The 15,070-nt window shown below is 46.3% G+C and overlaps 1 protein-coding gene across 1 annotated transcript; it reads right to left on the bottom strand.

The window, feature by feature from the left end:
- Nucleotides 1–2,237: 2,237 nt before the first annotated feature.
- On the bottom strand, nt 2,238–6,160 carry LOC149273611 (GDP-L-fucose synthase-like). Its single transcript, XM_089506085.1, has 10 exons — nt 6,009–6,160; nt 5,738–5,852; nt 5,488–5,616; nt 5,211–5,284; nt 4,425–4,558; nt 3,936–4,000; nt 3,712–3,778; nt 3,307–3,386; nt 2,890–2,989; nt 2,238–2,293 (listed from the first exon to the last, which is right to left on the bottom strand). Exons 1-10 carry the CDS (start codon nt 6,158–6,160, stop codon nt 2,238–2,240), a joined length of 972 nt encoding a protein of 323 aa, XP_089362211.1.
- Nucleotides 6,161–15,070: the final 8,910 nt, after the last annotated feature.

The raw sequence follows: 15,070 nt of genomic DNA on the forward strand, positions 1-15,070 counted from the left end.
GAGGCAAGTAACAAACACAGGGGGTCCTATCAAGAAATGGGAGGGCTGACAAATCCACATCAGGTGCCCCTTACATTGTGACTGGATCCGTTCTGTGTTCACTGGGTATCTCCATAGCTCCTGTTTGTAAATGTGTCCAGGATTGTTTGTCCTGGCTTCATTACTGTTCCCCTGGCTGTATGTTGTCAGCTTTGCTTGGATCCGGGGTAGGCCGACGTGTCGGTACTGGACCCCACAGTTGGGTAGTCTGTGTGTGAGGAAGCTGCCCCTGACAGACCGCACGTAGAAAGTGGGGATGCAGCACAATATCGATATAAAAAAAAACTGCCGAAAATAATCTAACTCCATCAAGGGGCAGGCTGGGGTGGGGGGCAATTGCTGCGTCCCTCTACTTTGCTCATACACACAGCATCTCTTATTACGCACAGGGGAAGCAGAAACCCAGCAGAGTCTCGTGAATTTACGTTGCATAACTCTGCTCTGTTCCTGCTTTCCCAGGGCAGGACAAGAAGTTGTTCGCACAGAGCGCGAGCAACACACAGGGAAGCAGCGGCCCCTGTGGAAGTCTGCAAGCAGCACCGGGAAATCTGCAGTTCAGGTAAGGGGGTGGGTGTGTGTGAATGAGTTTGTGAATGAGTAAATGAATGAACATGTGCAAGGGGACATGGCACAGGGAGGCTGTAAGTGATGTAAAACCCCATCTTGCAGGGCAGCCACTTTTGGTTTCGGTCAAATGCATCCCGAATTTTCATTTCAGTGCATCTGTAGTATAAATCAACCTCTTGGATTTAGTAAGCAATGAAAGGTAATGATAAATACTACAATACAGTAACGTTATATTTTTGGTGTGCAGCCGCTACTATTAGATGTCTAACTAAATGGTTAGATATGTGAGTCTTACTTTACGGGGATAGTTCCCCCTGACGGTAATCCCCCGCCCCGTGTAGGGACATATAGATCCGAGGGACATGTCCAAGACCCGAAACCGGGATTTTATCCAGTAGGGATAATTTGTCCCCACTGCAGGTGAAGAGGATGCGGGATCATGTCCGGTAGGATCTGTCAGGCCATCATATATTCAAGGGGGGGACTGTTATGGAACCAGAATATATCAGCAAGAAACGCTTATTGCTTTAATGAATATAAGCTGGCCTCGACCAATATAAAGGGTTACACCTCACGCAGATACGTGGGAGACGCAAGCAGCAGTGTATTCAGTTATCTATATTTTACTAACCGCGAGCGCCATCCGGCTATATCTAGTTGCAGGAAAGCATCTAACATTTGTTTCTAACGTTTTGCTGCCTATTTCCGCATAGCTTCAGGATTAACCAATTAATAAGCTTTACGTAACCTGACGTCTCTCTTTCCGGACACTGTATAATCTATAATATAAACGAAATAAAGCAGAGTGATTTTGGACCTGACCCAGAGTGTGTCGTGTGTCTTATTTCTCTCTCCGTGCACGTACATTTATATTCACATAATTCGGAGCAGTTCAACAATTGAAGAAATGTTTTGGATGCTTTCCAATAAAGCCTAGGTAAGTGGAACAGCCTCCCAGCAGAAGTGGTAGAGGGTAATACAGTGAGCGGATTAAACATGCATGGGATAGACATACGGCTCCGGAATCTAAGACGAGACCAACGACTGATTAAGGTTTGAGTCGTTACAGCAGGAGAAACGGGCGATTTTTACGAGGGTTCCGCATTCAGCCATACAGTAAAAAGCAACAGACTCCTGGTCATTGCGAAGTCACCCGGCCCATCTCAGGTTTTATTTATTTAACAAAAGTTACTTCTAACAAAATCACAAAAGTTGGGGGGAAAAAAAAATCAAATTTCCACAAGATTTATAAAACAGCTGAGAAAAACTAGTCCTGGAGCGTGAGCAGCAAAGCGAAATCTATACCTTTCATTCTGTACAGACCCCAAACGTAGTAAAAATAAATACACCCCGCTATCTTGAATCGGTTCCATATTATTTTAAAGAGACCTCAGATCATGCGCAGACGCACAGCCCTATAAACGTATCCCAAGTGTATTGATTACAGACCCCTCCGGAGACAGCGTAGATAACGGTAAATATTCTGAATTCATTTTTAATAAAAAGACCCCGCTTTAGTCTCCAGCAAACTCTGCCGTGACGGGCATCTCCCACGTCTGCCACCAACCCGGAAGCCGAGCTTCTACGGTCTCAGGGCTTTGTTTTGGCTCCACGGCGTCCGTCCGCGGCTCTCACTTCCTCGCTTGGCCATAATTGGCGTTAAACCAATCGCAAGTCTCCTGGACGGCTGAAAACAACCCAAAAAAAACCAAAACCCATAATTACATAGAAAAGAAATGAACGGCATGAAACGTCCCAGACCCCGGAGCGCTGCTTGGACCCCACGGCGGCTTCCTCCGTAACCGTCATTTTATGCCTTCTTTTTTTAGTTCCTATGGCAATAAGGAGTTCCCGGAACAATTATAAAACGAGGAAAACAGGGATAAAACACTGCGACCGGTGAATATCCGAAGTTTTTGCTATGCGGTGCTCCATTATGGATCCTGACCAGGGGCCTGGGTGCTAAAGTTGCGCTGGGGGCCCCCAAGTTCACAGCTGGTCTGTGCCATCGTTACCCCCAAACAACTTGTCTGTGCCCCCCCCCCCCCTCGCGGGGTCACGTGACGTTAGATACGCTCCTGTCTCCTCGTGCCGGTGCAGGCCAGGTGAGAAGGGCCCTTTCTAAACTACTTGGAAACGGTGCATGGAGACAGAAACAAGGGGTCGCCTAGAGGCACGGGCCCCCCGCCGCAGCCGCGACCCCCTGCAGTTACGACGCTGGGATATAACACGCTGACAGAGGAAACGCCGCTAGGCCCTTAAGGCTCCTCCGGGCCGTCTTACCCTGACTGAAGGGGGTGAAGCGGAAGTCGGGGAGGTATTTCCGCAGCTTGGCGTTACTCGCCGTCTTCTTGTACTGCCCGTCGGATTTTGTGCTGTCAAACTGGAGGCGAAGGGAGGTTAAGAAACATAGGAAGTTCGAGCTTCAGGAGGATAGGAGTTAGAGTCCGGGAAAAAAAATGAACCCCTTGAGTACCAAAGCAATAGCTTCCCGTAATGAATATACCAAAAGTACGGACGCCTCCTTTGCAGGGCTCATTAAATCACATAGAAATTACTTGTTTTAAAAAAACATTCCTGCTTGTGCACAGGTAGGTTTACCTGGTGGGAACTTTGGGAATGGATGCGATTTGATACTTTATTCTGATTTACGTTACAGAGACTGCATCAGTCCAGAGGGGCAAATCAGGGAAAGGATACAATTACTTCACCCTTGAAGTCCATGGCAGCGACGATGCTTTCGGCGGCCTTCTTAATGGATACTTCGTCTTCTTCACCAACTGCGACGAGACACAAAAAGGAGTCAGTCAATAAAACAAAGAAAGGAGGTGAGCGGGTAGAACACAAACATTACCAGGAAAGCGAGGCAGGGGCTTTAACCGGCCAGGATATCACGGGTATTGTTATATTACGGGATTATTGTTCTTGTTTATCTATAGATCTGGGAGATAATCCGTACATCTCCTGGCGTGGCACATACACACGTGAACACGTTAAGTTACAGACGGAATAATGTTGATTAGCAATATCCCGTTAATCAGACCGCCCCAGCGTTACAGAGTCACGGTTATCCGTTATTACTGAGCGAGTTCCGCCGTCTCTCACCGGACAGGATGATAGGATCCACCTCGTCGTATTCCCGTAAAACCCAGATAAAGAGCCGGGCGAGATCCTGCGAGAGAAAGAAGCAGATATCACGATATCAACGGGGAGGCGCTTACCCGCTAAACACGATTTACAAGGTCCCGTTCACTGCCCCCCCCCCCCCCCCCCCCCCTTACCAGAATAACTTCCCATCACAAGCTGCCAGTCCTGCCGGGACGACTTACCAGAGAATAGATGAACTGCCTCCGGGGCTTCCCCGTTCCCCAAATGGACAGAGGTGCGCCATTAACTGGAACCAAAAACACACAAAAATAGACGATATGTGAAGAATGACCAAACTATCCCATAAAAACCTAAAAAAAATTTAAATAAATAAAAACCCCTTTTAATCCACGTTTCCGGAACGCGTGGATACAGTTCTAGCAATCCGTCCTCAGGATCTCCTCTTATAAGAACAGGAGGCTCTTCTATCACCACGTATGGATGGGTTAAGCTCGCAGCGGTTGGCCCCATCTGGGCATCACAGGGTGGCCCAAGCGTCCCAAGACCAAGAGGCCACCAGGATCTATCATTTGGCACCGCACTGCCCAATCTAGGGGGTACTTAACAGAAAGCCAGGAACCCCTTTATATATTACCAGCTCCTCTCAACACCTAAGGCTCTTATTACGTCTGCACGGCGGCCCCCGAGATGTAAACAGCACAGATCCTCACGTTTGGCCAGGTAGACCTTGTGAATGAGTCCAGGCAGGACGTGGCCGTCCTCAATGTTGAAGTTATCGTGAGGGCCGAATACGTTGGTGGGTATGACGGAGGTGAAGCTGCAGCCGTGCTGCTCGTGGTAGGCCCTGGAACGAGAGAGACGATCAGGAAGCGGCTTCTCCTACCTACATCACGGGCTCTTATTTCCCTGGAGATCCTAAAATGTTGGGGGAGGCGCGCGGTGGACGGGGGAGGCGCGCGGTGGACGGGGGAGGCGCGCGGTGGACGGGGGAGCCCCACCTCGCCGTCCACCCACCGCGACTAAACAATGACTGGAGAGCAGCCTGTCCTTCAGAGATTCATAATCCATTGACCACCGCACTCCGTCCGCTACCAGACACCATTCCTATTACAATGACAGAGGTCCCGATGTGTCCCCATCGGATTATCTGCAGGGGCCGCACTTCCTACAAGCGGAGATGATGCCCACCCCGCATCCAAATTCAGGCTTCAGTTTAATTATATGCAGAACATATAATATATATATATATATATATATATATATATATATATATATGGCACCAACATTTGTCTAGTGTTCATCTGGAATCACGGATCCTTAAGACCACCTAAGGCAGGGGCGTCCAAGCTGCGGCCCTCCAGCTGCTGCAGGACTACATCTCCCATAATGCTCTTTCAGCTAAGGGGCTGGCTGAGGAGGATGGGAGATGTAGTCGTGCAGCAGCTGGAGAGCCGCAGGTTGGACGCCCCTGGTGTCGCCATTTAGAGCCGACGTACCTGTTCTGCACGTCAATCATTCTCTTTGCGTAGGAATATCCAAAGTTTGAGCTGTGCGGAGCGCCGTCATGAATCTGAAATCCACAGAAATGGAAAAACAAATACTTAAGGCGTAAGAAACGAAACCACGGCGCTTTTTTCACTCGCGTTTGCCCGGGAAAGCGCGATGGCGGCCGGGCTCGCCCATGAAGCTGACGGCTGCCAGCCTTCTAACTGCATTCCCCCGCGTGCAGCGTAATATATCGTGCGGGTAACGCTCGGCGCGTGGGCTTCTTACCATCGTCTCATCGATGGGATAGGTGGTCTTGTCTGGGAAGATGCAGGTGGACAGGCAGGAGACCACCTTGCGAACGCCCGTTTCGTACGCCGAGTGCAGGACGTTGTCGTTGATGTGGAGGTTGTTCCTCTGGAAGGCAGAACAGCAGAGGAGGCAGCGGCTTAACACGCGAACATCCCAAACACGCAAGGTCACATAGATGCTACACGGACAGCGCCCGCAGCTGACACGCATCCGAAGCGCCTCTTACCAGGAAATCCAGGTTATATTTCATGTTCCGGAAGAGTCCGCCGACCATGGCCGCCAGGTGGATAACGTGCGTGGGTCTGTGTTTGTCAAAAAGCGCTCTGGTGGCAGCTGCATCCCTGCGGCGGGAGAAATAAAACGCGGTGACCCCGACCCGAGCATCAGAAGACCCCCAAATATACAGCGCGTGTCGGCGACATCACAGAAAACGGACGATACCCGCCAATGAATACTAATTCCATCCATGGTTTGGGGTTCTCCTGCCCCCAACTCACGTTAGGTCAGCATCTTTGGAGGCCACGAAGATCCATTCCTCATCCGGCCGGCCCTCTCCATCCACCACGACCTTCTCGATGGCTTTTCCAACGAGACCGGCCCCTCCGGTGACGAGGATCCGTTTAGGTTTCGCTTCCCCCGGGGCAGACATGGCAGAACAACCTTAACACAGAACGTACAGCGCTACGGAATGCGATGGCGCTATATAAAGCAATAAATAATAATAATAATAATGTGACGATCACCCGGCGCAGTGATTTATCTATACATTATACAGGGGGCCGGTCGCTGATTTATCTATACATTATACAGGGGCCGGTGACTGATTTATCTATACATTATAAAGGGGCCGGCTCGCTGATTTATCTATACATTATACAGGGGCCGGCTCGCTGATTTATCTATACATTATACAGGGGCCGGTCGCTGATTTATCTATACATTATACAGGGGGCCGGTCACTGATTTATCTATACATTATACAGGGGCCGGCTCGCTGATTTATCTATACATTATACAGGGGCCGGCACGCTGATTTATCTATACATTATACAGGGGCCGGCACGCTGATTTATCTATACATTATACAGGGGGCCGGTCACTTATTTATCTATACATTATACAGGGGGCCGGTCACTGATTTATCTATACATTATACAGGGGCCGGTCACTGATTTTTCTATACATTATACAGGGGCTGTCACGCTGATTTATCTATACATTATACAGGGGCCGGTCACCGATTTATCTATACATTATACAGGTGGCCGGCTTGCTGATTTATCTATACATTATACAGGGGTTGGTCACTGCTTTATCTATACATTATACAGGGGGCCGGTCACTGATTTATCTATACATTATACAGGGGGCCGGTCACTGATTTATCTATACATTATACAGGTGGCCGGCTTGCTGATTTATCTATACATTATACAGGGGTTGGTCACTGCTTTATCTATACATTATACAGGGGGCCGGTCACTGATTTATCTATACATTATACAGGGGGGCCGGTCACTGATTTATCTATACATTATACAGGGGTTGGTCACTGCTTTATCTATACATTATACAGGGGGCCGGTCACTGATTTATCTATACATTATACAGGGGGCCGGTCACTGATTTATCTATACATTATACAGGGGGGCCGGTCACTGATTTATCTATACATTATAAAAGGGCCGGCTCAATTACATCTCCATACATAATACAGGGTTTGTCACAGATTTGCCTATATATTATGTATAAATGCTGTTTCTATAGCTAGGCCGGGGCCTGTGTTGTACTCCTGCCCCTGAGCTGTATAGTGTATATATATCCATTCAGCCAAACGCTCCCAAACATAGCAGACTCCAGCCTGAAATAGAACAGTCCAGAGAATAATTTTACCCTCACAGGATCACAGCCCGGAGGAGCCTCTGCCCCGTTAAATCTCCAGGACCGCAACTGCCCCTTCCATTGTCACCCCCATCATCACAACGAGTGTCTCTTCCCCTGAGTGTCACCCCATCATCCTATACACCGTCACCCACCTGTCACTCAGTGACTCTCTACCTCCTATATACTGGGTGTCACTCCCCCCTCTCCTCCGATATAAGGACTGTATCTCCCTATATACAGACTATCAGTCCCCTATGACTGAGTGACTGTCCCCTTCTATATACTGTCACCCACCTCCTCCTCCACACTGAGTGTCACTCACCCTTTCTATGTCTCTCCTGTCTTCCTATATAGTGACCCCCAATCACTCAGATACTCTCTCCCTCCTCCTGCACTGGCAGTCTCCATTACTCCTCTCCTCCTGTATAATGACTCTCTCCCCATATCCTTGCTGCCTCCTCTACTCCTTTCTAATGACTGTGAGTCCCTGTCACTCACTCTCCTCTTCCCAGGTCACAGCTGAGGGGCATTTGGTGACTCTATCCCTCCTCCTATGCTCAGAGAGGCAGTCTCACAGCCCCTGAGTACGGGCCCGGTGAGTGAGCTCTGAGTGTGGCCCCTATAAGTGCAGCTCAGTGCGGGGGGCGCTCCTCTTCAGCATTGACTCACCAGGCAGATCCTGCACGCAGCTCCGGCTCCGCTTCCGGATGTGAACGTGTCGCTATAGCAGAGCGCGGAGCACGCTGGGAACTGTAGTCCTGACTGGGAGGGCTCGCTTATACCGGATTACCCCGCCTCTATGAGGCGGAGACATGCTGTGAGTGACAGGCTCCTTACAGACATAAACACACCTCCCAGCGATCCAATCTGCCTGAGAGGGGAATGTTTTATTCAGGGGTGTGATTAAAGGCGTGGTGGGGCGTGGCTATTGTCTAACAGAGTGACGCATTTAACCCCTTAAGGACCGGGCTCATTTTTCGTTTTGTACCCTGTGGGACCGAGGCTGTTTTGACACTTTTGTGGTGCTTGTGTTCAGCTGTAATTTTCTCCTCACCCATTTAGTGAACCCACATAAGTTATATATTGTTTTTTTCAGGACAAGATGGGCTTTCTTCAGATACCATTATTTTGATCGTATCATCTTATTTACTATAAAAAAATTAAAAAAACATGGTGAAAAATTGAAAAAAAAACAAATTTTATGACTTTTATTTGAAAAATCTTTTACTCACCTAAAAAAGCAAGTAAAAAAACTAGCTAAATAGATTCTACTACTTGTCCTGAGTTTAGAAATACCCAATGTTTTTATGTTTTTTTGCTGTTTTTTATAAGTTATTGGGCAATAAGTACAAGCAGCGTTTTATGATTTCCAAATCTTTTTTAACCCCTTAACGTCCATTGCCGGGTCAGGCACGTCATGCAAAACGGTCACTTAACGACCTATGACGTGCCTGACACGTCATCAGACTTAAACAAGCTTAGAAAGTGATCAATGATCACTTTCTAAGCTTAAACGGTGTTGCTGTAATGCCTCGATGTCGAGGCATTCAGCAACACCGAGATCGGCATGATGGGCCATGTCTGGCCCCTCCCCGGGGCGTCAACAGCCGCCATACATTGTATGGCGGCGGACGCCCGTTTTAAAAGCGTTTAGGAGGCGATCAACGATCACCTCCTAAACTTCAATGGTGTCGCTGGAATGCCTCGATCAGGAGGCATCCAGCGACACCAAACACTTACCTCTTGATGGACTGTGACCGCTCCGGAGAGCGGTCACAGCCGCCGCTGCACGCAGTCTTCACCATCCGCAAGATGGCGGCGGCCCGGGAAAAAAAATAATAAAGTTGAAAAAGTTCGCTAGACGGTCTCCTGACCTTCTAGAGAACTCTGGCTCCGCTTGCTGGTTGAATACAGGTACTGCATTCAACCATACAAGTCAATGGAGGCCAGCTTTCTAATCACTATGTGATTAGTAAAATATTTAAAAAAAAGTAAAAAAATTAAAAAAAAAAAAAGCTTAAAAAAAACATGGTAACATTTAAAAATTATTATGCTTTAGAGGAACTATCCAGTTCCAGCAAAATGTAAAAAAAAAGTCCAAAAGGAGTAAAATAAATAAAATTAAAAAATAAAGTTTATTATTATGAGCAAGTGCTAAAATTAGCGCTGTATCTTCCCAAAAATCCTGACGTGGAAAAATTTAAATAAAAGCATTTCAAATACCCAAGGGGTGTCTAATTTAAAAAAATGAATGGTTTGATGGGGTAAATTGGAGTGGCCGGGCTCAAAGATAGGGCATAGGCACAGACTGACCGAAATGGGGGGAAAAAAAAGCGCACTTCCAAAATGTGGCATTTTAACCTCAAACACCAGACAAACCCATACATGTGGGGTATGACTGAACTCGGGAGATGTTCCTGAACACATATTAGGGTGTTGTTTGATAGTGACGTATACCTGGAGCTATAAATTTATACCCAAAATACAATTTGTGTGGAAAAAAAAAATACTACCACAAAGTGTGGCAAAGGCTGGTGGTAGAATCTGATGCATGGAAAGGGTTAAATACTACCATTTTAAGTACCTTGGGGTGTCTAGTTTTCAAAAATATATGGTTTTATGAGGTAAATTGTAGTGGCCAGGCTCAAAGATAGGGCATAGGCACAGACTGACCAAAAAAGGGGAAAAAAAGCGCACTTCCCAAATGTGGCCTTTTAACCCCAAACAGCAGTCAAACCCATGCATGGGTGGTATCACTGTACTCGAGAGATGTTATTGAACACATATTAGGGTGTTGTTTGATAGTGACGTATACCTGGAGCTATAAATGTATACCCAAAGTACAATTTGTGTAAAAAAAAATACCAAAAAAATACTAACACAAAGTGTGGCAAAGGCTGGTGGTAGAATCTCATGCATGGAAAGGGTTAAAATACTAGCATTTGAAATACCTTGGGGTGTCTAGTTTTCAAAAATATATGATTTGATGGGGTAAATTGCATTGGCCGGCTTCAAAGATACCCGAAATGGCACATGGGGGGAAGAATTACCAGATTTGGAAAAAATGGTTTTGAAATAGCAAAACGCTACCTGTACTTAATGCTCCATAACGTGCAGAAAAAAGCAAAAAAACATAAAAACATTGGGTATTTCTAAACTCAGGACAAATAGTAGAATATATTTAGTAGGGTTTTTCATTAGCTTTTTTGGATGAGTAAAAGATTTTTGGGGTAAAAGTCAGAAAATGTGTTTTTTTTTTACATTTTTCATCATATTTTATTACTTTTTTTATGGGAAATTAGATAATATGATTAAAACAATGGTATCTGAAGAAAGCCCTTCTTGTCCTGAAAAAAACAACATATAATTTGTGTGGGTTCACTAAATGAGTGAAGAGAAAATTACATCTAAACACGAACACCGCAAAAGTATTAAAACAGCCTCGGTCCCAATGGTACAAAAGGTAAAACACAGCCTGGTCCTTAAGGGGTTAACAAATCTGGTCATTCTGCCTCCATCTCCTCTTCGGAACATCTTTGAAGCCGGTTAACTCAATTTAACCCATTCAAACCATATATTTTTGAAAACTAGACACCCCAGGGTATTCCAAATGCTGTTATTTTAACCCTTTCCATGCACCAATTATACAACTACACTTTGTCAAACTTTGTAATAGTAATTTTTTTTATTTTTTTTTCACACAAATTGTACTTTAGTTATAGATATACAGGTCCTGGTATATGCCACTGTCAAACAACACCACAATATGTGTTCAGGAACATCTCCTGAGTGCAGTGATACCCGACATGCATGGGTTTGTCGGGTTGTTTCAGATTTAAAATGCCACATTTGGGAAGTGCGCTTTTTTTCTCCATTTTGGTCAGTCTGTACCTATGCCCTATCTTTGAGCTAGGCCACTCCAATTTACCCCATCAGCCATTTTTTTTATATATTAGACACCCCTTGGGTATTTGAAGTGCTTTTTTTTAACTCTTTGTTGAGATTTTTGAGAAATTTTATGCACTTGCTCAAAATAATAAACTTTATTTTTTAATTTAATTTTATTTTTTTAATACTTTTTTTATATTTTTTTTTACACATTTTTCAGGTACTGGATGGTTCATCTAGTGACATCACTGCATAATAATTTTTAAATGTTAGCACATTTTTTTTTAATTTTTTTTTCCATTTTTTATTTATTTTTATTTTTTTTGAATATTTTACTAATCACATAGTGATTAGAAAGCTGGGCTCCATTGACTTGCATGGTTGAATGCAGTACCTGTATTCAACCAGCAAGTGGAGCCAGTTCTCTAGAGGGTCTGGAGACCCTCTAGCGAACTTTTTCGTCTTTATTGTTTTATTTCCCGGGCCGCCGCCATCTTGCTTGATGGCGAAGATCACCGGCAGCGGCGGCTGTGACCGCTCTCCGGAGCGGTCACAGCCCACCCAGAGGTAAGTGTTTGGTGTCGCTGGATGCCTCCTGATCGAGGCATTCCAGCGACACCATTTAAGTTTAGGAGGCGATCGTTGATCGCCTCCTAAACGCTTTTAAAACGGGCGTCCGCCGCCATACAATGTATGGCGGCTGTTGACGCCTCCGGGAGGGGCCAGACATGGCCCCCGATGCCGATCTCGGCCTTGCTGAATGCCTCGACATCGAGGCATTACAGTAACGCCGTTTAAGCGAAGAAAGTGATCGTTGATCACTTTCTAAGCTTATTTTACTTTTTGACGGTTCAGGACCGTCAAAGGTCATTTAGTGACCTTCATGTCATGACGGTCCTGAACCGGCAAAGGTCGCGAAGGGGTTAAGAGAAGAATGACGTTGTTTACAATGTATTAACCCATTTCCTGCTGTTTCTATACACATTATTGTGGCTTTTAGGGCAGTAGACCCTGTGAATGGCATTTCTGTCTCCTGTGCAGCCGTGGGGCGTATAATGATCTATCCGTGTGGTATTTACAAACCACACGTGAAGCGGCTGCGGGTGACAGAGAACACGCCTTGGAAAGTTAAAGTGCAATTTATGAGAGAAGCTCTGCAAACGAGAACATGCGTGACACGGACCACAATGAGGCGTGTGAGGGCTGATAACATAATTTCCAGTTTATCCAGCCTATACATACATGTGACACGTGTCGTAACACATGTTCCTATACCTGTATATATGTGGCTATATATATATATATGTGTGTCGTGGTGAAGGTGATGAGGTATGACGGTGACGCTGGAAGTATTTATTATAGGCCGTTCCTTACTAGTAATATTTCTAGATTGTAAGCTCCTGTGCGCAGGGTCCTCCTCATCTGTTGTCTCTGTAAGTTAAATTGTTATGTTATATACTGCCTGTTATGTCCTCTCTACACATTGTACAGCGCTACGGTATTTGATGGCGCTATATAACACAATAAATAATAATAATATTGCATGTGGGCTGCTTCCTGTTTCCGGGGCGGTAATTTATTCCCAGTCCGGCTCTGATTATGTTCTCTTTCAAACATCCACGTTAAGAGAAACCGTATTAAAAGGTGATTATTTCTGAAGATGGGCACCATAACTTGTGATAGAGCCACCTGTGTGCAAGCAGGGGTTCCAGTATCTGTTTGGAGCAGCTTCCCACTGTGAATCTGCCCATTTACCCTAAAAATCTGCCTCTTCAGCAGGCACTGTGCCCCATGGGACACAATAGCTTCCCCCTCCCCCACAGAGATGGATGGGGGTCCCGTAGAAAAGCCCCCGGCAGACGATCTCAGTAGCCACGAGTTTTGCTGTAAGAATCTTGAGTGGGATGATGTTGGACCTGCGCGGCAGAGATGCGACCTGCCCGGGCCGAGCGTCACGGTGACACTTTGTACAGGCTACAGTAAAATATGGGTCCCAAAGAGAGACTGCCTGTCCAGCACAGGGACACCTGGCAGGTATAATCATGCATTCCAGGGCGCTCTCTGGTCCCGGGACGTTGTGGGGAGAAAAGACTCTTGCTCTCCTGGGCAGTCATGGACGTGCGCGCCCCACACAGGGCATGATTTTCTTAATACTCTTCCAGTAAGGCAGGGGCACGTTGGCTTTAGTGGGTGTGTCAGGGTGTGGCTGTGGGAGGAGCATAGAGTTATTTAAGGAGCTGATCGTTTGGGTCGCGGCTGGATCGCTTGCTGTGTTCGTGATGATTGTTGGGGTAATGTTGCTGCAGCGACACAAAGCTGGATTAACACTCTACGGGCCCCTGAGTACTGATTGGGGCCCCCTCCCAATCGCTTTACAGGGGCCCTGCTCCCAGAATCTGCTTGGGTGGTCCGCCGGGGCCCCTTACACATATAATAACGGGGCCAGCTTCTCAGCAACCATCTAAAACACATATTAACCCTTCAAAAGCAGGGGGACTTGTATACCTGACATCGCAGGAAACACAACTTTAAAGGGAAATGGGCGGGGAGTGGGCGTGTCAGGACCTCGCGACCCGGAGGTGTGAACCCGGAGAAGCGGCACTTCTCCAGGAGAGTTCCCAGGTATGATGACATCATGGACTTGGGGACCTGAAGCCCCTCACCCATGCATTAACCCTTTAAGCGGTAAGGTGTAGGTATCATGATTAACCTTTTTAACAGCTTAAAGGGGTTATTTGTTTTGCATCCCGCAGACTTACGGGTTAATTAATTCCCATAAAGTTATGGATTTGGGGCCGACACATTATAACCAGCCGGCAGTGCAACAATAAATACCCCTAGTGTGTAATTAACCTCTTCAATGCTGGAGTGCAGTGCTCATACGTGTAGAGTAGTTAACCTCTTCAGTGCCGGAGCACAGGATGTTTGTGTGTTCAGTTGCTAGGTGCTAATCTTCCATTGGCAAACGTTCGTTTGTGTATTTAACCTCCGGAAGTTCGTATGACGGCAACTATGTGCCAAACCGGTGCGGGGGGTGAGCGGCATGTTGTGAAGCGAGACCCAAAACAGCTGGGGCTTCACATGATTTCCCTCTCTGTCTCTCGGTCACGTCTCGAGCTGCCCATCATGAGCTTAATGATGCCTTTTCACATTCTGTTTCTGAAAGGAGACCACCTGGGGGCGCTGCTCTAGAGAAGGGGAGGAATAACATGGTATCTAACCACAAAAATAATGCCCGCCGACGGCACAATTCTTTTTGAAGCAGCGGTTACACAGAGCAGATCCTAGGCTTTTAATATTCCCGTCGTAATCCGGTCTCAGTGCAGCGAAGGCTGCAGCGCTGCCACTTGCTTCCCCAGAGAAGCGCGGGACCTGGTTACGGATGAAAGCTGACGAGCCGCCGGGAATGGAAGCGAGTCTAATCCTCGCTGGGCTCCCACCATCCGAAAGTCACAGGGGTCACATAAAACCCCTTTTATACAAAACCCATTGTAGATAATGTGCTGGGAAGCGTTCGCCTTAGGTGGTCCCAAATCCCACTCCAGGTTTGGACTTTGTTAGAGATTATTACACAGTAATTACCTTTTATTTATTAAGCACCAACAAATTACACAACGCTGCACAATTTAAAAGGCGGGGTTAAAACACATACACAATAAACATACACTAACACACATATAATAAATATACGCTAACACACATATAATAAATATACACTAACACACATATAATAAATATACGCTAACACACATATAATAAATATACACTAACACACATATAATAAATA

This window comes from Sceloporus occidentalis, unplaced genomic scaffold, assembly GCF_023333645.1.
Source record: "Sceloporus occidentalis isolate IW3139 unplaced genomic scaffold, rSceOcc1.0.p SCAF_363, whole genome shotgun sequence".
Classification (NCBI taxonomy): Eukaryota; Metazoa; Chordata; class Lepidosauria; order Squamata; family Phrynosomatidae; genus Sceloporus; species Sceloporus occidentalis.